General features: G+C 43.4%; 1 protein-coding gene across 1 annotated transcript in view; it reads left to right on the top strand.

Moving 5' to 3' along the window:
- STK39 (serine/threonine kinase 39) overlaps window positions 1–24,523 on the top strand; it is a 205,771-nt gene that overhangs the window by 98,343 nt on the left and 82,905 nt on the right. Inside the window, exons 11-13 of the mRNA XM_074967495.1 lie at window positions 19,679–19,801; window positions 19,929–19,961; window positions 23,962–24,024. Of these exons, the coding sequence (XP_074823596.1) occupies window positions 19,679–19,801; window positions 19,929–19,961; window positions 23,962–24,024 (219 nt within the window). The remainder of the gene's footprint in view (window positions 1–19,678; window positions 19,802–19,928; window positions 19,962–23,961; window positions 24,025–24,523) is intronic.

The raw sequence follows: 24,523 nt of genomic DNA, 5'->3' as shown, positions 1-24,523 counted from the left end.
TTAATGGCTATTAGCCAGGATGGGCTGGGATGGTGTCCCTAGCCTCTGTTTGCCAGAAGGTGGGAATGGGCAACAGGGGATGGAACACTTGATGATTACCTGTTCTGTTCATTCCTTCAGGGGCACCGGGCATTGGCCACAGTCGGAAGACCGCATACTAGGCTAGATGGACCTGTGGTCTGACCCAATATGGCCATTGTTATATTTATCTAAATAGATGTGATATAAGCATGGTATAAATGCAAATATCTCTGATCTCCTACTTCAACATGTCCAAAGAATTCTTGCTCTTTCTGTGGCAGTGGTTCTTCCAGTTGATCACATAGTATCATCGTCTTAAGAATCACTCCACAATAATGAGCTTCCAATGGTCTCTGCACTTGATTGTCAGAATTGCTTATGAAATGTAGGTGCAGAAGTGGCATCAGTGTAGAAAATTTGCACAAACAGCTTTATGTATAAAGCCTCATTGCTTTTCTGAGTTCGTTTCTTACCTACACCCATCACTGTTGTAATATTACAGAGTTCTACTCTGTTTGTTTTCACTTCATAAGTGTGCTAGTCAGTTTGTAAGGGCAGGCCCTAAGGAACAGAGCACTCCATGCCTTTCCTGGAGGTTTGGGGTGAACTTATCTGAGGGTATGTTAACACTGCAAAAAACAAAAAAACCTGCAGCAGCAGGCTCTCAGAGCCGGCGTTAACTGACTTGGGATTGTGCTTTGGGGATTAAAAATAGCCATGTGGATGTTTGGGCTTGGGCTCTGAAACCCAACAAAGATTTTTGTGTTTCAGAGTCTGGGCTCCAGTCTGAGCCCAAACATCTGTGTTGCCTATTTTTAGGCCCATAGTGCAAGCCCTGTGAGCTTGGGTCAGTTGGCCCAGACTTTGAGACTCATTGCTGCAGGTCTTTTTTGCAGTGTAGACATACCCTAAGTGTCTCAAGGCAGAGAGGCCTTAAAGGTCATTCTCATCAGCCTCCAGGGCAGGTCTGGGCTCTTTATAGAATGGGCTGCAGTGAGTGGCAAAGAGGAGCTATTAAATTATTAAGATGTCACTCCTGCTCTCTGGAATCTTGAATATTTTGAATAATATAGTGGTAGATGCAGTTGGGAAAAGCATCAATAGGAGTGTGTGTGTTTGTGAGGCATTTTATGTCTCTTGTTAGGCTGTGCAGGAGCAACACAGCTGGTTGATTGATAGCATGCAGTGCTTCCATAATGATCTAAGAACAGATAGTCCTTCTGTAGATTGATGCAGGTCACAGAACAGTGTTGGCTGTCCTCCAGTTAAAAAGGAATTGGAACAGTGCTGGGTGTTCCAGGCAGATCTGGCAGGAGTTATTAATTGGGTCTTCCTCTATACCTGCCCCTTCCCAAGAATACGGGGGCATTAACTGGAGCTGAGATATAAATTTCCTATATATCAAGAGCATACAAGATTACTTTAGGTCTCTGAGATATTTAATGATCATCACCATCTGTTTCACTTGCGCAAAAATCTCATTGAAAAATACTTGGTGTCTCCTTTTTAATTCTGTCCCCATAATACGAGAACAAATGGTCACTTGAGGAAATTTACAACAAACAAAGGATAGGCATATATCTCAGAAGGCCTGATTCTGCAAATTTACTCTTGTGAATAATCTTGACTCTCCCATGTCCATTGAAGTAAGTGAGATAACTTCAGCACCTAGGGACTGTGACAATAAGAGTTGTACAAATACCTGAGACACATGGGTGACCTAGGAGCATTGAGATTGGGCCCATAGTGCCTAGTTAGCCTGTAGAGTTTGTGGTTGGAGATCAAGGTTAAGTACTCTATTTGCATCTTAACAAGGGCTGAATAATTTTGTGACCAATTATATTTATATCTGTTCACTTTACATCAAAGAATGTTTTGTGCTTTCGCACATAAGCGTGCTGCTGCAGGGGCCAGGAAGGAGTCCCCTATGTCCTGTACAGGGTTACACAACTGTTTGATGTACTTCAGGGAACTTCCACTGTCCCTGAAACTCTAGGTATGAATCACAGCTGCAGATGGGATACCAGACCTACTGAACCACTGATGCTTTGGGATTCCACCCAGACCAGTAAGGGGTTGTCACCACCTGCCCTGCAACTTTGTGTGCCTTAAATGCTGTGCTGCTGTGGCTCACAGCCTGCACACCAACAGCCGACATACAAGCAGAAGGGTATCCGGAGTTGCCAGACAGGTGGTGACACAACCACTTACTGGTCTGGGTTGAACCCCAAGCATCACATTGGCTTAGTTAAACAGGATTTACATGCAGCTTGCTCTTTTAACTAAGGTTTACACATTGAGCACTGGTAAAATAGCTTGTGATTCTCAAGTGAGAAGTCTGGGAACAGTTAAAGGTTCTACTTTTATTATTTTCTATTTATTTTGGGAAGGAAATAGAGCAAAGGGAAGTGTAAAGATGAGTAAGAAGCAGAAAAGGCAGGAGGAGCAAAGAAACATGTGCTGAGCTCATCAAGAAGCAATTAGAAGAGCTGAGTGTATGGGGGTCTGTCAGCAGCCACTCAGAAGAAATCTGAGCGTAGTGGTCATGCTGCACTTGTATGCCATGGGACCCTTGCCCCAAATAGGGGTCAGAGGGGGTCCCTTTTTCTCCAGCAGGGTATGCCGGAAACGAAGCAGATGGCTTCCCTAGATCCCTCAGCAATGGAGAAAGGTCCCGAGCTGTGGAGGCTGGAGTGGAAAAGGCTGCTAGGGGAGGCGAGATGGGAAGAGTTGCAGGCCAGGTGTCAGAGCGTGGCGATAGTGCTGGAGCAATCTGATGCAGCCAGCTCGAACAGAAGAGGGTTAAGTCGTACCTGTGGGACCCAGGAGGAAGTACATAATGGTGCCACCTGATCAGAGGCTAGCAGACAAACAGATGTGGGAGTAATCGACCCCATTGTTCTGCCTGTAGCATGAGTCATTATGGACACGAAAGGTTATTCTGGTTTCTGACTGTGGAAATGTGGGAAATGTCTTTTCTTGGTGTGTTTTCTGTAATAATGTAACAAGGTTGATCCTGAGGGCTCAGGTACAAGATTGCAATAGCCAGACTCCATGGTCGAGGAGGTAAACCCTCACTGGGGAAACTGAGTCAGTTGAGTGGGGCTGTGGCCAGGGTTTGCTAGGAGCAGTGAGACCCTAGCACAGCTAGCAAAGCAGAGGGGGGGAAAGTAGGGAAACTGAGCCACAGTTGGAAAGTACTGTGGTCCAAAAAATTGTGTATGGAGAGAGGCTGGCACAGCTATGGATAGCTATGGGCCAGAACTCCACTGGGAGCAGGGCAGACGCAGGGTGGTAAGAGATCTGGTTTCTCAGGTCTAGGGTTCTGGCACTTCGGTTATTGGCTTGGGTGACCCAGATGGGTACTGTGTCAATGTTGGGGAGGAAGTGTGACAGAGGCCCCTTGATGGTTCATTACTGTGTTAGTAACACTTGTCCTGACATGCTACACCTAACACACTGTTGATATAATCTGTATCTAAAAGGTGTCATGTAAGATATCTTATACAAAGTTCTATCATGCTGGTCCTGAAAATTCTTGTGTGATGTATGTATGGGGTGTATACAAAGACTTACTAGACTAGAATTCCTCACCTAGCATTAATACATACATTTCACAATGATAGTAATCACCAGTGTGTCCCAGACTTTCATAAAGACCTTACTCAATGTACTTTTATAGTACAATATTACTGTACACAATCAATTGGTTCAACTGCTTATCGTTTGATGTTCAGACCCACTGTCTATATAATCCAGAGGCTGTCTCCCTCATTTGCTACTTGGATGGCTTTATTTACTTCGTGTCCCCTCATTGTATCTGCCTGACAACCATGCTGGTCAGACAAGCAAATAGACATTCCATTGTCTAAGGCAGACTGCTTATGTGTTCCTTGCCAAACACATTTTAAGAATATAATTGTAGCAGATATCCATAACTCTGTGTACACACCCCGTGTATATATATATCACAAGAATTTTTGGGTGTTAGCTGTTTGTATATTATACAGATGATGACAGTAGTGCATTAGGTGTAGTGAATGTGTCAGGCCGGACGAGTTACTGACACAGGGTATGTCTACACTGCGGAATAAGGTCGAATTTATAGAAGTCGGTTTTTTAGAAATCGGTTTTATGTATTCGAGTGTGTGTGTCCCCACAGAAAATGCTCTAAGTGCATTAAGTGCATTAACTCGGCGGAGTGCTTCCACAGTACCGAGGCTAGAGTCGACTTCCGGAGCGTTGCACTGTGGATAGCTATCCCACAGTTCCCGCAGTCTCCGCTGCCCATTGGAATTCTGGGTTGAGATCCCAATGCCTGATGGGGCTAAAACATTGTCGCGGGTGGTTCTGGGTACATATCGTCAGGCCCCCGTTCCCTCCCTCCCTCCGTGAAAGCAAGGGCAGACAATCGTTTCGCGCCTTTTTTCCTGAGTTACCTGTGCAGATGCCATACCATGGCAAGCATGGAGCCCGCTCAGGTAACCGTCACCGTATGTCTCCTGGGTGCTGGCAGACGCGGTACGGCATTGCTACACAGTAGCAGCAACCCATTGCCTTGTGGTAGCAGACGGTACAGTACGACTGGTAGCTGTCCTCGTCGTGTCCGAGGTGCTCCTGGCCACATCGGCTGGGAGCGCCTGGGCAGACATGGGCGCAGGGACTAAATTTGGAGTGACTTGACCAGGTCATTCTCTTTAGTCCTGCAGTCAGTCCTATTGAACTGTCTTATGGTGAGCAGGCAGGCGATACGGATTGCTAGCAGTCCTATTGCATCATCTTCTGCCGGGCAGGCAAGAGATGAGAATGGCTAGCAGTCCTACTGCACCATCTTCTGCCGAGCAGCCATGAGATGTGGATGGCATGCAGTCCTTCTGCACCGTCTGCTGCCAGCCAAAGATGTAAAAGATAGATGGAGTGGATCAAAACAAGAAATAGACCTGATTTGTTTTGTACTCATTTGCCTCCTCCCCCGTCTAGGAGACTCATTCCTCTAGGTCACACTGCAGTCACTCACAGAGAAGGTGCAGCGAGGTAAATCTAGCCATGTATCAATCAGAGGCCAGGCTAACCTCCTTGTTCCAATAAGAATAATAACTTAGGTGCACCATTTCTTATTGGAACCCTCCGTGAAGTCCTGCCTGAAATACTCCTTGATGTAAAGCCACCCCCTTCGTTGATTTTAGCTCCCTGAAGCCAACCCTGTAAGCTGTGTCGTCAGTCGCCCCTCCCTGCGTCAGAGCAACGGCAGACAATCGTTCCGCGCCTTTTTTCTGTGCGGATGCCATACCATGGCAAGCATGGAGGCCGCTCAGCTCACTTTGGCAATTAGGAGCACATTAAACACCACACGCATTATCCAGCAGTATATGCAGCACCAGAACCTGGCAAAGCGATACCGGGCGAGGAGGCGACGTCAGCGCGGTCACGTGAGTGATCAGGACATGGACACAGATTTCTCTGAAAGCATGGGCCCTGCCAATGCATGCATCATGGTGCTAATGGGGCAGGTTCATGCTGTGGAACGCCGATTCTGGGCTCGGGAAACCAGCACAGACTGGTGGGACCGCATAGTGTTGCAGGTCTGGGACGATTCCCAGTGGCTGCGAAACTTTCGCATGCGTAAGGGCACTTTCATGGAACTTTGTGACTTGCTTTCCCCTGCCCTGAAGCGCATGAATACCAAGATGAGAGCAGCCCTCACAGTTGAGAAGCGAGTGGCGATAGCCCTGTGGAAGCTTGCAACGCCAGACAGCTACCGGTCAGTTGGGAATCAATTTGGAGTGGGCAAATCTACTGTTGGGGCTGCTGTGATGCAAGTAGCCCACGCAATCAAAGATCTGCTGATATCAAGGGTAGTGACCCTGGGAACTGTGCAGGTCATAGTGGATGGCTTTGCTGCAATGGGATTCCCTAACTGTGGTGGGGCCATAGACGGAACCCATATCCCTATCTTGGCACCGGAGCACCAAGCCGCCAAGTACATAAACCGCAAGGGGTACTTTTCAATAGTGCTGCAAGCTCTGGTGGATCACAAGGGACGTTTCACCAGCATCAACGTGGGATGGCCGGGAAAGGTACATGACGCTCGCATCTTCAGGAACTCTGGTCTGTTTCAAAAGCTGCAGGAAGGGACTTTATTCCCAGACCAGAAAATAACTGTTGGGGATGTTGAAATGCCTATATGTATCCTTGGGGACCCAGCCTACCCCTTAATGCCATGGCTCATGAAGCCGTACACAGGCAGCCTGGACAGTAGTCAGGAGCTGTTCAACTACAGGCCGAGCAAGTGCAGAATGGTGGTAGAATGTGCATTTGGACGTTTAAAGGCGCACTGGCGCAGTTTACTGACTCGCTTAGACCTCAGCGAAACCAATATTCCCACTGTTATTACTGCTTGCTGTGTGCTCCACAATATCTGTGAGAGTAAGGGGGAGACGTTTATGGCGGGGTGGGAGGTTGAGGCAAATCGCCTGGCTGCTGGTTACGCGCAGCCAGACACCAGGGCGGTTAGAAGAGCACAGGAGGGCGCGGTACGCATCAGAGAAGCTTTGAAAACCAGTTTCATGACTGGCCAGGCTACGGTGTGAAAGTTCTGTTTGTTTCTCCTTGATGAAACCCCCCGCCCCTTGGTTCACTCTACTTCCCTGTAAGTTAAGCACCCTCCCCTCCTCCCTTCGATCACCGCTTGCAGAGGCAATAAAGTCATTGTTGCTTCACATTCATGCATTCTTTATTCATTCATCACACAAATAGGGGGATGACTACCAAGGTAGCCCAGGAGGGGTGGTGGAGGAGGGAAGGAAAAGGCCACACAGCACTTTAAAAGTTTACAACTTTAAAATTTATTGAATGCCAGCCTTCTTTTTTTGGGGCAATCCTCTGTGGTGGAGTGGCTGGTTGGCCGGTGGCCCCCCCACCGCGTTCTTGGGCGTCTGGGTGTGGAGGCTATGGAACTTGGGGAGGAGGGCGGTTGGTTACACAGGGGCTGTAGTGGCAGTCTGTGCTCCAGCTGCCTTTGCTGCAGCTCAACCATACACTGGAGCATACTGGTTTGGTCCTCCAGCAGCCTCAGCATTGAATCCTGCCTCCTCTCATCACGCTGCCGCCACATTCGAGCTTCAGCCCTCTCTTCAGCCCGCCACTTACTCTCTTCAGCCCGCTACCTCTCCTCCCGGTCATTTTGTGCTTTCCTGCAGTCTGACATTATTTGCCTCCACGCATTCGTCTGTGCTCTGTCAGTGTGGGAGGACAGCATGAGCTCGGAGAACATTTCATCTCGAGTGCGTTTTTTTTCCCTTTCTAATCTTCACTAGCCTCTGGGAAGGAGAAGATCCTGTGATCATTGAAACACATGCAGGTGGTGGAGGAAAAAAAAAGGGACAGCGGTATTTAAAAAGACACATTTTATAAAACAGTGGCTACACTCTTTCAGGGTAAACCTTGCTGTTAACATTACATACATAGCACATGTGCTTTCGTTTCAAGGTCGCATTTTGCCTCCCCCCACCGCGTGGCTACCCCCTCAACCCTCCCCCCTCCCTGTGGCTAACAACGGGGAATATTTCTGTTTAGCCACAGGCAAACAGCCCAGCAGGAATGGGCTCCTCCGAGTGTCCCCTGAAGAAAAGCACTCTATTTCAACCAGGTGACCATGAATTATATCTCACTCTCCTGAGGATAACACAGAGAGATAAAGAACGGATGTTGTTTGAACGCCAGCAAACATACACTGCAATGCTTTGTTGTACAATGATTCCCGAGTACGTGTTACTGGCCTGGAGTGGTAAAGTGTCCTACCATGAAGGACGCAATAAGGCTGCCCTCCACAGAAACCTTTTGCAAAGGCTTTGGGAGTATATCCAGGAGAGCCGCGAATGCCAGGGCAAAGTAATCCTTTCACATGCTTGCTTTTAAACCATGTATAGTATTTTAAAAGGTACACTCACCGGAGGTCCCTTCTCCGCCTGCTGGGTCCAGGAGGCAGCCTTGGGTGGGTTCGGGGGGTACTGGCTCCAGGGCCAGGGTGAGAAACAGTTCCTGGCTGTCGGGAAAACCGGTTTCTCCGCCTGCTTGCTGTGAGCTATCATCTTCTCCTTCGTCCCCAAAACCTGCTTCCGTATTGCCTCCATCTCCACTGAAGGAGTCAAACAACACGGCTGGGGTAGTGGTGGCTGAACCCCCTAAAATGGCATGCAGCTCATCATAGAAGTGGCATGTTTGGGGCTCTGACCCGGAGCGGCCGTTCGCCTCTCTGGTTTTCTGGTAGGCTTGCCTCAGCTCCTTCAGTTTCACGCGGCACTGCTTCGGGTCCTTGTTATGGCCTCTGTCCTTCATGCCCTGGGAGATTTTTACAAAGGTTTTGGCATTTCGAAAACTGGAACGGAGTTCTGATAGCACGGATTCTTCTCCCCATACAGCGATCAGATCCCGTGCCTCCCGTTCGGTCCATGCTGGAGCTCTTTTGTGATTCTGGGACTCCATCATGGTCACCTCTGCTGATGAGCTCTGCATGGTCACCTGCAGCTTGCCACGCTGGCCAAACAGGAAATGAGATTCAAAAGTTCGCGGTTCTTTTCCTGTCTACCTGGCCAGTGCATCCGAGTTGAGAGTGCTGTCCAGAGCGGTCAAAATGGAGCACTCTGGGATAGCTCCCGGAGGCCAATACCGTCGAATTGTGTCCACAGTACCCCAAATTCGACCTGGCAAGGCCAATTTAAGCGCTAATCCACTTGTCGGGTGGAGTAAGGAAATCGATTTTAAGAGCCCTTTAAGTCGAAATAAAGGGCTTCATCGTGTGGACGGGTGCAGGTTTACATCGATTTAATGCTGCTAAATTCGACCTAAAGTCGTAGTGTAGACCAGGGCACAGAGTAGTGAACCGCTAATGGACCTCTGTGTCACAACCGCAAACCAGCCTGTATGGCAAATCTTATGTTCCTATGTAGCGTATGTATCCTGAGGAAGCAGAAATAAGTGCCTGATGTTGTAGTTTATGATGCACACAGTGAGTGCCAGCTCTCTTAATTTAATGATAGATCCTTTAACTTGCTTGCTGAGCACCTAAAACCCTCTTTAAAAGAAAACAAAAACAAAGATATGCTAAACCTACCCTTCTGTGATTGGCAGTACAAGATGCATAGTATTTTTTTCAGTACCAGAATGACTTCTGTTCATAATGTGACTTTGATCATGTCACATCACATTTAAATTACACAAAAGGCAATGTATTTTTACTTACTTTACTGTATGTATACTCTAGTTTTCCATATTTCCATATGTATCTTATAAACAGAAATCTAAATTAAAGACTATAAATGTGTTTAAAAGAGATTTATTTTTATGACCGGTTTGGATAGCTATTTGTAGTAAGTGTGCAAAGAACTTATTGAGGAAGTGCTCTCCTCCCCCTCCCCCCATTTTTTTTTTTTTTAGAAAATCAAAAATCAGACCCCCTGTTAATAAAGATCTACAATACTGCGGTTCTATCTAGCCTTAGAAGACTGCTTAGTGAAAATTAAGTATTGTGACTATCTCTTGTGCTAATATTCTACCTGTCATCAGGTCTCTGTAGTTTGTGTGCCGCTTTCATTTTATGACCCTGGAATTCTTGCTGCATTATTTAGGTGGGTTTGGGTTACAGCCTCATTTGGTGGGGTTAGCTTCTGGCAAGTTCCAAAGATTGTATTATTGCTCTTTGCATGCCGTCCTTGTTTATCTTTGTGTGCAGTCTCATTTGCCTGAGTGCTTTATGTGGATCCCTGCATATCGGACATATTAACCCTTTGAGTTTATTAAATTGTTTTTATAAAAATTATTTGCTGTCACCTCTTTTTAATTTTTAAATCTTTTAATTTATAAACCTTGTGTATATTGTTAAGTACTTTACCTTTGGCTACCAAAAGCGTGCACAGGAGGGCCAATCCCCGCAGAAACTTGTTGTAATTGTTCCTTTGGATAATTTGACTTTTAATATTTTTTTGTCATAGTCATGATTTTTTTCATTCCCTAATTTGTCCAAGCATTCTCAGTTCCAGCTGACATTCATATTGTCTTCCTTCCTTCCGCAGCTGTGATGATGTTGGCAGCAGCTTGTTAATCTTTTTTCCTCTCCCACAAACTGCTTTCGGTTGCAGATTACAATGTGCTGAGCTGCTTTTGTGCTGGGTACAGTTTAAATGCCAGCCATTCAAATTCATTTTTATTCCCTGCACACTCTTCTGATTCATGTGAAACATGTTTCCTAATACATGTTAATTTGTCTTTGTAAGACTGAAGGGTCTCATTGTTTTCTTTATTAGCTGAAGTTACAAATCAGTTTGCCTCCTGTGCTGCAAAAGGCCTTTATTCTTTGAAGACAATAGAACCCAAATTGGAATCTCTTCTTCTTTTTGCTGTTCCTCTTTCCCTCAGTCTAAGTAATGTTACTCTGAGATATACCAACCTTTCATGAGGGCAAACTGTTAATACTGCATGTTATGACTAAACCCAATACAGACATATAAATTATTAGGTTTTTATACATATTTAAATAATTTTCCATGATCCTTTAGAGAGGACTTGAGAGATCTGAGTTCACTTCTCTGCTCCCCCATAGATTTCATATCTGACCATGGGAAAGTCACTTATTCTGTTAGTGCCTCCATTCCCCATCTGTAAAATGGAGAGAATACTACTTTTTTTTATCGTACAGAGGTATGATGAGGAGAAATACATTAGAGTATGAGCTGCTGAGATGCTACATTAATGAGGGGCAAACAGGAGATTATAACAGTCTCTCTCTGTATAGCACATTCTGACGGTAGACTTCTAAATTAACAGTTCTATAGTGTGATCCCAAACCACACACTTCTCTGCCCATTTGGGATAGGTCTACACAGCATACTAAGCCCGGGTCTTTGAGTTTGCAGACAGAGGTCACAGAGTTTCCAAAGTCATGCTTGAGCAGCCACGCTGAATAGGAAACTTGGGCCTCACAACTATGCTGACATGTCCAGGGTGCTCTATGCAGACCTGAATCACAACTTCAGCTTCTGTGGGCATATACTGTTGTATCCCAGGGTTCCTACCATCTTCATCAACTGTAGCCAGTTTAGGGTGTGTTTCATAGTGGGTGGTGGGAGAACTCATTTGTCCATCTGGTTGATGTTGACCAGAAGCGTTTGGGTGGTTTTAGCATGCCAACACATCCAGCTGATCCGTTTTGTGTCCATATGCTCCTAGTAAGCAGAACCATCAAAACGTTCTTCAACCCAGTGGAAGAACTTCTACACCTCGTTCTGTCAGTCCTGTTTTGGGAAACGGGTGGCACATCTGAGAGACTCTGGTGGACTTGTCAGTGGCAGTTTTTGAATTGCCGAAGACACTTCTTGGAGGGGATTGCTGAGATGTCAGCTGTGACCCAGCTGATGATGCTCATGCCTGTTGTCTTAGCTGCATGTTCTCCCTGTGTAGACCAGTGCTTCTAGAGGGGGGCCATAAGCACAGACTGGTGGGCTTGCGTCATTATGCAGACCTTGCATGACCAACTGTGGGTCCAGAATTTTTCCACGAAGAAGCAGATGTTTCTGCAGGCTTTATCACTTGCCCCTAACCTCCAGCATCAAGGCACCCACCTGAGGGTGTCCGTGCCAGTCCAGAAGCAGGTCAATATAGCCATCTGGAAGCTGGCTACCACAGACTGCTACAGGTCCATGGCTAATCAATTTGGAGTTGGCAAATCAATTGTGGGATTGATTGTGGCCGAGGTTTGTGAGATGATCAGGAGTGTGATGCACCCAGAGATGGTGGTCATAGCAAAAGTTCCTGAAATTATTGCTGGATCTGAGAGACTGGACTTTCCAAACTGCACTGGGGCCATTGATGGGACTTGTGCCTATAGTTTGCCCTCCACAAGGAGCACATGAGTACATAAATAGTTATGCTACCACAAGGGCAGATTCATAGCCACAAACATGGGATGCATTGGCAGGGTGCATGATGCCAGGATTTCCAGAGATTGAGACTTTAGCTTCACGGAGAAGCTGGGATATTATTTCCACCCAATGACCCTTTTATAAAGGGAGTCACTGTCCCCACTGTTGTCCTAGAGGATGCCACTTACCCCTCGTTGCCATGGCTATGAAACCATATCGTGATTTCAGAGAACCTGGCAGAAGAGGTTCAGCTACACAGTAGCTGTAAGATGGTGGTGGAATGTGCATTTGGCAGATTGAAATCCTCTTGTCACAGCCTTCTAAATCATTTAGATGTCAGTGTCATCAATGCAGTCCACATTATTGTGGCTTCTTATATTCTGCACCACGTCTGCGAGAACATGGGGGAACATTTTTACCAGGAGTGGATTCAAGACACTGCTGGATTTCTGAATAGATACGCAAAAAATACAGCCAGACTGGGCACTTGTCATGACTGGGGCTGGATCCACATGCGCAACAGAAATCTGGGATGCTTTGTGCTCCTACATAATGAGTTTGCATGGTCCCATGCATAAAGAGCAATGAAATGGTATTTGAGGCTGTGTTGTGTAGGGTATGGGGCAACTGTGGGAAGATATTTGTCAATGTGTTGTATTAGATATTGTGAATTTTGTAAACATTTTCATAAAATGCATAACATCAACAGTTTTCATCAATACTGGCCATGGACTGCAATTCAGTTTATGGATTATTGTGAAGACACAGTTTGTAAATTTGTACTGTGAACGGTTACTGAGAATGGACGTGTAGTGACATTCATTAAAGTCTGTACCACCTCTAATATGACAATAGCAAACTTTATTATATGTAGCCTTGCACCCAGTTATTTACATACTAATGTACGAACCAGAAAGGCAGACCATCTGTCATTAAAACTTACAACCTAGTAAACTCAGTTCCAAAACAGTCAAAGGTTAGGGTTCCCAAACGAAATGGCCAGCTATTTCTGGGTGTCTGTTTTCTCTCTTTATTCTCCTTGGGTTTTCTGATGCATTCTGTATGTGTGGGCTGCGATTGTATTAGTGTATGAATGCACAGGGTACATTTATCTGTTCCAGTTGCTATTGTTCATTGCCTGTGACATGATCCAGCCACCCCCCGAGTTGTCCAAATGATGCATAGCCTGCAGGGCATTATAGTGTGGAGGGGACTCGCTGTGGGGCAGGAGCTGAAGGTGGCACTGGAGCCTGCGGCCTGGTAGTAATGAGTGCAAGTAACTGCTCAAGCAGCTCCTGTTGTGCTCTGTCTTCCTCCCTCAACCCGCAGTCATGCTCCAGGAATTTGTCCATCAAATTCTCCTCACACTTTGCAGCCTCTTTCTCTCCTCCCATCTTTCATCCGTATCCTTTTGATATGCCATTTGGTCCTTCTGGAATTCTGCATACTGATTTGTTTTATGTAGCAGCTCTCCCATCAGCTCATCTGATTCCTTCTCCTTGCTTGCAATAGGTTGGCCCACACTTCCAGGCTCCTGATGCCGTGTGTTTGCCCTGTGTGGAGGTGGAAGGCCTTGAAAAGAAGGGGGGGGGGAAAGAGGGGGGGAAAAAAAGGGAGCACATAGTCTGACCATATTATTTTTTTCAAAGTACATGTTCCACTGCATGAAAGGGGCTGCTTTAATTAAAGGTCAAAAATGATACTTTATCAATGGGCTGTATTTTATTCACACACCACGCTGGAGACTTCAGATGTCTTTTGGAATAGGTAGGAGGAAAAACAGCACAATAAAGATAATGGATTTCAAGAAGGCAGACTTTAGCAAATTCCTGGAGTTTAGTAGGTAAGCTTACACGGGAAGCAAGTCTAAGGGGAAAAACAGTTCAAGAGAGTTGGTAGTTTTTCAGAGAGACCTTATTAAGGGCGTAAGAGGAAACTATCCCACTGCAGAGGAAAGATAGGAAGTATGGTAAGAGACCACCCTGGTTTAACCAGGCAATCTTCAATTATCTGAAACTCAAAAAAGAGTTCTACAAAAGGTGGAAACTAGGTCAAAGTACAAACACAACATATGTAGGGACAAAATTAGAATAGCCAAGGCACAAAACGAGATTAAACTTGCTAGAGACCTAATGGGTAACAAAAAACATTCTACAAATACATTGGAAGCAAGAGGAAGACCAAGGACAGGGTAGGCCCATTACGCAATGAGGGAGGAGAAACAATAACCGAAAATGTGGAAATGGCAGAAATGCTAAATGACGTTTTTGTTTCCATTTGCACCAAAAGGTTGGTGGTGATTGGACGTCTAACATAGTGAATGTCAGTGAAAATGAGGTAGGATCAGAGGCTAAAATAGAGAAAGAACAAGTTAAAAATTACTTAGACAAGTTAGATGTCTTCAAGTCACCAAAGCCTGATGAAATATATCCTAGACTATTCAAGGAGCTGACTGAGGAGATATGAGCCATTAGCAATTATCTTCAAGAAGTCATGGGAGAGATTCTAGAGGACTGGAAAAGGGGCAAATAGAGTGCCTATCTATAAACAGGGAAATAAGGACAATTCAGGGAACTACAGATAAGTCAGTTTAACTACAGTACCTGGAAAGATAATAGAGCAAATAATTAAGCAATCAATTTGCAAATGCCTAGAATATAAGGTGTAAACTAACAGCATGGATTTGTCAAGAACACATTGTGTCAAATCAACCTGCTAGCTTTCTTTGTCAGGGCAGCAAACCTTGTGGCTGGGGGAAAGCAGTAGATGTGGTTTATCTTGATTTTTAGTAAGGCTTTTGATACTGTCTCTCATGACCTTCTCATAAACAAGCGAGGAAAATACCTTATAGTAGCTCCATCTAGGTTGTATGTGTATAACTGATTGGAAAAGGGTTTCCTGAGAGTAGTTTATCAGTGGTTCACAGTCAAGCTGGAAGGGCATATTGAATGGGCACAGGGATCAGTTCTGGGTCTGGTTCTGTTCAATATCTTCATCAGTGATTTAGATAATGGCATAGAGAGTACACTTATAAAGTTGGCAGATGATACCAAGCTGAGAGGGTTGCAAGTGCTTTGGAGGATAGCTTGTATTGATAACTTAATAGGCCCATAAGCAGGAAATCCTTCCATCGGTGCATTAATAAACATGGCACCAGAAACTTACCAGGCTCCATCTGTGGCTCTGGCGCTTGCTCTGATGCTTGTTCTGCAGTGGACTGCTCCCCAGAGCACCCCCAAACAGTTCCTCTGAGCACGGACACAGGACATGCTGTAGCTGCTCTGGCAGCATAAACTTTCTGGTTACCGGTTTCAGCCCCAGGCTCTGGCTCTCTGCGGGGGCCAAGAGGAGGTTATATGGGTGCCATCTCTGCTCAGCACGTTGGCGTGCATGACTATGGGCTCAGTGCTTGCTGCAGTCCCTGGCACCCAGTCAAATTCCTTGTAAAAGAGACAGGAAGATAGGGAGTTCACAGAAGCACCGTTGGCTTCCTTGGCTTTTCAGTACCATCTTTAGCCAATTGATTGCTCTCTACTTTGTTGGCTGTCCCATCGATCCCCAGCACTGCTTGGATGTAGTTTTGGAGACCTGATTGTTGCTTGTGCTCTTGGTGAAGTTGAATGTCTTGCTCAACTCACATCAGAGGCTAACCGGATTCCAGATGCGTTCCTCTGACTATCTAGCAGCACACTTGATACAGGACTTCCTAGTGCTGGCCACGGTAATACATGTGAGCATTGACTGTTTCTATGGGAAATGAAGAGTTAACTGCTGAGTCGGCTGCTTTTGGTTCCTGGGAAACAAGTGGGAAGTTTTGGAATTGAAGTGGTGGCTAAGTATAGCCCCAGAGATTGTGGGATTGCATTGGCAGTTGTTCCAGGCCGGAGTTTGGAGGAAAGAGTTCTCCATTGCACATATTTGGTCCAGTAGATGGCACTTTCAAGAGCAGAAAGATATGTTGGATTCATAGATTCCAAGGTCAGAAAGGACCATTGATCATCTAGTCTGACTCCTGTATAACCCAGACCATAAACTGACCCCCCTATAATTCCTGGAGCATATCTTTTAGAAAAATATCTAATGTCTTAAATGTACGATGACTAAATTGTTCTTTTGGCTGCCACAATTTCAGACAGGGTAAAGCTCTGTGGCTGATGTATAGTTTGAATTTTGTTCTGCTGTTCTGGCTTGTAAATGTTAATTTTCCATAATTTGCAAGTGGTTAAATGCTAGCCTGAATGTTCACATCAGCCTCAACATACTTATTTAAATGTATTTTGTGCATATTTGTACAATTGTATAACGTGAATGAGCCAATTCAGGAATACTAGAAAACTGAAGAAGGTGCGAGGGCTGCACAATGTTAAGGATACGTCTCAAGATAGATAATGTTCCTATTGCAATGATTTCCTGTTAGCGTAGTTCCGACCCGTCTGTAATATTGCCAGTTGTAAGGCTGTGTGAAAGAGGGAAACAAGAGTGCAGCTCTTTTTTTTTTTTTTTCTTCTCTCCCCACTGCTTTGCCATTAACCTCCTTCTCCCCACTCCAGCCTACTTAAACAAGTTCACTGGTACCTGTTGACAGTATGCAGATTAAGATGACTGTGGTTTAAACTAAAACTGAGCTTGTATTGAGTCACTCAATCCACACTTGATCCTGGCAAACACAAGTTATTCAAAATCCAGTTGCGGAGAACATAAATGTCAAGCTCTCATGGCATATAAAAAATGTTTTGTGCAGAATTTCTGCACAGTTGCAGTCCTTGAAAGTGATTTACTGTTCAGTGGCTTGGAGTTTTTGGTGCAGCTGAGGTTCCTATTTCCCTTCACATAAACATGTGTTCTGTGGTCTTTCACATCCAGCTGATCCCTATTGGCCTAGATTTGCGCTTATTCTGCCTTTAGACAACTTTCAAAAAAAATATTCAGTTGAACACCATATTTTGATTACCATATTTTTTCTTGAGGCATTTATTTATTGCTTCTTAAAAGGCAATCAGTTAAAAAACTTACAGTGCAGTCCTTCTTCATCAGTAAGGCTTTCTCTTTCAGCCCTTTTCCAGCACCATTAAACTCCATTGAAATAACTATATTAGAAGAGGTCTTCCGAACAACTGAAAATATTGGCGTAAGTGTCTGCGCTAAGCACAAAAGGTGTAGTGCATGTGTGTGTGTCACTCTAAAGGTTTATAGATGTTGAAAATAAAAAATAACATGTCTGAAAAGTAAATTTTTGGCTTGACTGGTGTAATTTCAGAGGTTTCAGTGCAGCTGTTAAAGAATAATAATTGCATTGTCTTGTTTGTCTAACTCTACGCCTATATTTAAAATAGGTTGCAGAGCAGCTTTTTTGCATTGCATTAATAGTATTGCATAGTTCTTTGGAAGCTGGTGTTTAAAACCTCTTTTGGTTTGGTTTCTCATTGTCAAGCCAAATAGGTACTGCATGTGGTGTGACGTTAGAGTGCAATAGTCACACTCCAATATTTTTAAAATCCCCTGCAGTCTACCTTGTGCTGTGTAGCTCCCCAGCTAGCAGTAAGCAGCTACTGGAGAGTAACCACCATCACGTGGATTCTGCAAGTTTAGCTTTCCATGTAGATTTTAATCTATTTAAAAAGCAAAACCAAAAATCTTCTATCCTGTCTGAGTGGGAATTTGCTTTTTCTCTATCCCTCCCACCCCCCGTTGCAGAATAGCACCTCTCATGATAGTGACTTCTTTGTCTTCCCGTCACAGCGTGTTGATTATCATGGTAGGATTAAATAAACAAATGCATACTGTACTTCAGAACAGGGCACACCTAGCTTTGGACTTTGGTTTCTTCTGAGAAATGATACAAATAAAACCAAACCTGGATCAAACTGTCATCTTTTTGTAAGAGCCTAGAGAATGTTGTGTAGACCTCTGAGGTACTCTACCCTTTTAACCTTTGAGGCTAAATATCTACACCTGATTAAGGAAGTAATAACTACAACGAATTATTACTATTTTTAAAGAAAACTTTAAAAGCTATCATATCTGGCATTTCTTATTGTACAGAAAACTGCTTTCTGTGCATCATTCAATCATGACTCCATGGGTCTCAAACCTGGGTCCACAGGGTTCCCAGTTGACTGACATTGTTCTGCTCTTACTCAGCGGCTTGCTACCAACTGACCAAGTAGAGAGACCATGAAACCTGAAGCTACATCTAGAAGGCTTCCATTGGGCCCTGATTGGAGGAACACCAGGACCTATTTAAATAGGACTTCCTATTTAAACCCAAAGAAAGAGCGAGACAGGAAGTTGTCCACATAACTGGGTGAATTCCTGTCTGGCAGCTACATTGGACTCTGCCTTCTCACCTGGATCCTGCTTCCCTGCCTTGCTCCTGGTTCCTACTTTGCTGATCTGTTCCTGCCGTGTTCCAGTTCCCTGTCCTTGGTCTCTGACTCTTGGCTCGACTCCAACTCTGGCTCTGACCACCGAAGCCCCAGTCATGACAAGTACTCCCCATTATGTATTAATGGCTAGTACCATACAACTCTTCATAGTCCCCTTTTTCCTGTTGCAATGTGTTGATTTTTTTTTTTAAATTAGAATTTTTCCATTTTATACTTTTATTACAATAGGTCATTTTTAAAAAAGACATCCTCTTGAGTTTAACTGCAAAGGCTTTTAAAGTTCTGCACTGTGGACAACTTCTTGTTTCTTGGTTTGATCATTTGAAATAATTAAGGAAACTGATTATAATCAAACACCAGTGTGGCTGCTGATTATCATGCTGTGCTTCTAGCAATCTCATGAGTCTCATAAATGCTTTCCAAGGTGTGTTAAGAGTAGCCTGATTCTGTTTTGTTTTGCTCAAGTAGGTTGAGCAGAATCCTGGGAAAACAGGCATGATGTCAGGTTCTGAGAAAGAGCAAGATGGCAACAGAAGGGTATTTGATTTTTTTGATTTAGGAGTTAGCTGCTGGATGCTCCTGGTGTGTGCTTCATTAGGCTGCCTAATATACATACATTTGCCCACTCTGCAACGTGCTACGTGCATGCCTCCTGTTTTCGTAGTCATGCCTGAATGCGTTTTACTGAGTTATTTATAAAGATGCAAACTTAGTTTAAAGGTCAGAAGTGTTTAATAGGTTTTCACTACATTTTTGTGCTTGTCAGGGATTTTTTGCTTTTAGAGCTTTTTCGCCATCCATATTAAATCTGTTCCATGTCAACAGCAACACATTTTATTTTTTTTAGGGATAGTATTGCGTGGGTCAGAAAGAGGTAGAACTTAATTTTAATCCAGCAGTTTAACATCAACTAACGTTTCTGCATAAACACTTCAAAAGTCCAAATGCTTAAGGCTCATATCCTATGAACAATAGTAGGTATAACTTTAACCTTGAATAGTACCATGAATGGTCTGTCCCATTTAAGAGAAAGGGGCTATTCACAGTAGTGAGCGCTATGTACAGTAATTGCTTGCAGGTTCTGGCCCCAAGTAGTTGTGGTTCTCAAAAGATGGTCTATAAATCACCATTAGTCCAAGGAGCCTTTCCTGATGGCACACACAATTAAATGTTTTTTAAAAGCCCAAGTATTAACAGGAGAGGTGATCTGTGAAGAGACCTCTCTCCTGAATCAAACTACAGAATGAAAGCATTGGAAAACAGCTGTATATACTGTAACTGTCTGCTTAGTTACCAGAATGCAAGTAAGGCTTTTGAAGTACAAGAACTAAACATCTATTGTTTCATTTTTCATAGGTTAGACGAGTACCTGGCTCCAGTGGCCATCTTCATAAGACAGAAGATGGGGACTGGGAGTGGAGTGATGATGAGATGGATGAAAAGAGTGAAGAAGGCAAAGCTGCATTTTCTCAAGAAAAGGTAAGTTGTTTTCTACTAACTGCTGATACGCTAACAAAGTAATATAATGTTTTCATTTTTTTCTTGATAGTATTTCTACAGTATAAAATAAACTACAAAAGCTAATATCTAACTACTTCTTCTACAGTCAAGAAGAGTAAAAGAAGTGGCGAATACAGAGGTAAATTGTCCTTTGTTACTTTACTGCTCCCAAATAGCTTGGATAGGAGGAAATATTGTGTTAGCTTCCAATTCTTATATTTATAAAAATTGGGGTAAAATTGTAGGGCCTGATTCGACAGCCTTTCTGCTGAGTAGTAAATAATTTTGAGTAGGGGTTGAGCATGAAGGTTATGTATGTGGGCCTGGAGTGATTACCCAGAGGGTAAAACGGCTAGGAAATTCAAGCAGATTCTGCTCATGCTTTCTAGCTTTGAAGTCATAGTAAAAAGTATTGATTAAAATGAGCAATTTGGCTATTTTTAATGAATCTTCAAAACTGGATCACACTAATTACTACCTTTTCCTTCACACGAATGATGGCTGTTTCTCTGTAGCTGAAATGTCTCCAAAGAATTTTCAGCCTTTTAGAATCTGTATTGGTATTACGCATAACTGGTAATTAGAATGGTTCATACCATATGCAGTATAATGGTTCAGTACAGTGGTACAATAGAATAGATTGATTCAGTCACCCATAAACACAAAAGAAATACCATTTTAAATGCCATCTTCTTATGCTGAGACTAGAAGGGATTCCTGCCATGTATAAATGGACTAATGGGATTTCTGGTTTGCTGTCAAAGTTCTATGTAGATGCTTATTTATTGGATGTATGAAACGGATACATTCTTCACCTGTAGCTTTGGATCCTCCAATCCCGAGTGATGTGTTGCAGAGTCCTACATAGAGGCTGATAGTCTGCAAAAGTTTTGGTACAACAGGATTCTCTGAATTCTGTGCTTGTTCTTTCTCTGATCCCAGTGCTCTTCCTTGACATTCAAAGAAATCATTCAAATTCTTCCTGCCTGAAACTCTCAAACATGGAACCAGTTAACCTGTGGTGTGCTCATCTCTTTGGAAGTGGCTGTTAAGATCTGAGATGCTTTGTGGTGCTGTTCAGTGAACTCCTTGCTGCTTCTTTAGATCAGTCTTCAGAGCTAGAGGTGACATTCAGGATAAAAGTATATATTGTTTGAATAGATCAGAGATTTGACACATTCTTTCCCCTTCCTTAAACAGTTTGAAAGTTGTATCATCTGCCCAGTAAATCCCAGACTTCATAGATTTAACAAATTGGGTCTTTGCTAGTAGATCAAGAACCTGGAACATCTGAAAACAATCTACTTAGACATTTCTTTATCTGGGTGGTTAGTGAAGTAGTTGGCCCACCCTTCTGGACTAACGTGTGTGTTTATAATTTGAAAGCAGTGGGTCTGTAGCTAAGCTTCTGACTTCAAAGGGGCCAAATCAGATTCTGTCTAAATATTTTTATTCTGAAGGATTTGCCATATTTCTAAAATAGTTGGCAAGGACACAGGTTCTTGTCCCATTCCTCAAAAAAATTCCAAGTTGTTCCATGGGAAATTACTGCCATTGAAAGAGGAAGTAAACCTGATAAGGTGACAGTCTTTTGTGTGGTGGCTATGCCTTCATCAGCCATATGTGATGCAAAGAAAACTAGATTAATCTTCATGTAGTATAATTGCACTAGTTGTACAGCTTTCCTATGGAAAAGCCTAACCTGTGTCTGGGACAGCACATCTATGGCTGTAGTCAAAGGGGCACAGGAGGAAATTTTTCCCTTACATTTCCGGGATGAAATAGTAAACCAGGCCCTGAAGTCCTTGGAGTTATCATCTGCCCTGTAAAGTCTCCATTTATGCATTCCATGTAGTAAGACTTCTCCTGGAGTAGCTAAGGGACACCCACAGCTTCCCTATCCATAAAATCAAATGGTTTCACATCTGCTTTGTGATAAATTTTCTTTGTTTCCTCATTGACTTCTCCACATCTTGCAGTAAGGTCACTCTCATCTTTGGCAGGAGAGCTTTGTCATTAAGGTTGTGAGCTGCTGTCATGAAAATCTTAGCTTAAGTAGAGCTCTCTCCCATTCATTGAGGAATGGTGGTTGTGGAAATCCTCTTAATCAGGAACATACTCAGCCAGTGAGGGAGCCAGGCATTCTGTCTTTGCAAGATCTGTGCTTCAGAAAAGTTAAGGCTTAACAGAGCTAGAACCAAACCATCAGGTAACTCATCTGATTATACCAGGCCCACCTCAAATCCAGCAAAGATCTAGGAAGTCCGTGCTCTTATGGCTTATTCAGTTTGCTTTGTTGTTACAGATTGGATATTAAATGAAGTTGGATCTTAAGTGTTTGTAGAAAGGAAGAAATACAAAACTGTGTAGACAAAAGCAGCCTAGTTTTGATATCCAGTCATAAAATCATAGAATATCAGGGTTGGAAGGGACCTCAGGAGGTCATCTAGTCCAACCCCCTGCTGAAAGCAGGACCAGTCCCCAGCTAAATCATCCCAGCCAGGGCTTTGTCAAGTCTGGTCCAGGAGACCACCTGGCATTAATAGATGCACAGGCTTTGTATCTCCCAGAGACGGTTATGAGTCTCAGTATCTGAAACTCTCCCTGCTATTTTCCATTACTGTTCTCCCTTTCCAGGAACTAGGGTAACGTACAATGGTTATAAAAATAATAAATCTTATGGATGATTACATCTGGGGTGATGGGTGGAAGTGTAAAGGTTCACCATAAATAATGTTGTTGTGCTTTAACCAAGCACTCTCAGGAAGGGCCTATGATCTTTCAGACCATCCTGATCCTTTTAGGCAATACCTCTGTGAGCCCACACCCTTTTGGTATGTCTGATATTTAATAGAGGAAAGCAGCACCTGACAATAAGGTCATGCCACTTAGAAGCGAAGCTGCTCAGGGTCAATAAGTAGACTCATCTGCTTGCTTGCCATTCCACCTTGGTTTAAACATTCCAAGCGTGGCTTGCTCAGTTCTGTTTATTCTCTGAGAACACTGGTGAGTTTAAAGAAAATGGTCTCACCCTGGGAACTGTTCACATTCAGCAGATGCTCTGGTTCTGTAGTGGATGCTGATCCTTCCCCAACCAATGGCCTATGTCCCGGAAGTTGATATGTAGTTTCCTTTGGGTGCCACAAAGTCTAGCAGCAACCAGCCTTGTTCTGCTCTCTGACATGTGCTTTTCCAGCTTTACCCACTGTGGCCCCCTATTTCCTGCCTCCAGACTTAACCAAATCCCTCCTATCTCAGCCAGTCAAATTTCTTTGCCAGTTACTTAGCCCACTTCAGTAGGTCAGATGTGGAAGGCCACAGTGGACTTCATTAGTAAGGTGGTAGTTTGTTCACAGCTTTGATGGGTCTCCAAGTATAATTTGAGCATCAGTTCTCTAAGTAGTGGTCTCTATTTAAGTCTCCCTTTTGCTGTGTGAAGGTGGGATTGCCAGACAGTTCTTTTCATTCCAGATTCATCATTCTGAATGTACATGTAAAAGTCTAGTACATCAGACATGCAGAATCGTCCACTCAGTTAAATCAGTAATTAGTTCCTAGGACAAGAGTTGTGGAGTTTTATACGGTTTTCTTGCTGGTTAAGAATTGGTTACTGTTTAGGTTAGAAATGTGGAGGAAACGTTCTTATTCTTCCCTTAATCTCTGTACATCTCTAAATGCTGTAGGATATTGCCTTGGATGAGAGGTGGTCAGAGTAAGATGAGCGAAATACTTGGAGCATGTCATGGGTGCTGTATGCCTGTCAGTCTTCATGGGGATGGGCAACCCTATCACTATGAAATGGTGTATCTATAGTAGATGTAGAAATACATGTAAAAAGGTTGTTGTCTTACTATAGACACAAATTAGTTAATCTAAAGCATTCTTTTTTAACTCTTGCTGACCAAGGATTCTTTAATTTCAGTAAATGCTAAATTTGTGCCCATACAGTATGTAAATTGATATGTTAAAATGACTCCTTTTATGAATCTCAAATGTGTGGTGTCTTTTTTTTTTTCTTAATAAGTATGTCTTAACTGGCATCACTGTCCAAAAACAAGCATTCATAAAACTCTTTTGGTAGTGTGTGGATTTTTTTAAAAATCACTTTTCATAAAGATTTCATCATAATCTTTTAACAGATTTCCATGAATGCCACTAATATCCCAGAACAGATCCAGAATCTATCTATACAGGACCCTCAGGTACTGACAATAATTACAGTTTATGGACTTTGAGATTTCAGGGAAGTACAAATTCTTATATGGTGGGTGTGGAGGGGAAAGGAGAACATTAAGATGGAGACAGAAATAACGAACATGGATTCCAATATAAAGATTTGGCAAAGCTGGTGAGGTCAATTGTGGTAGACTCTCTTAGTTCTCTACCTACAGCTAGACACAAGATTTAACTAGAAATAAGACTAGAAACTTAGTGCTGTGTGAAAACAACTGAAGAACAGCCCAGTATTCCAACTCCATATCTATTACTTAATAGAGTATCAGAATTTGATGCTGAGTGGAGAAAAAAAACTCTCATCCAGCACCCTAATTTAAGCTCCATGATTTGTGGTTCTGTAATCTATTTAAATACACAGACTGTTCTGCAGGTTTCATTTGCATTTTAGACCTAGCACTTTAATAAAGCCCTTAAAAGGTGCTTGAGAGTCAGAGTTATATATTAAATATTTTATGCTTGCATCAA

Source organism: Natator depressus, chromosome 11 (genome assembly GCF_965152275.1).
Source record: "Natator depressus isolate rNatDep1 chromosome 11, rNatDep2.hap1, whole genome shotgun sequence".
In the NCBI taxonomy this organism is placed as follows: Eukaryota; Metazoa; Chordata; order Testudines; family Cheloniidae; genus Natator; species Natator depressus.
The sequence above is the reverse complement of the archived record's forward strand: the minus strand, read 5'-3'. Positions and strand labels throughout refer to the sequence as shown.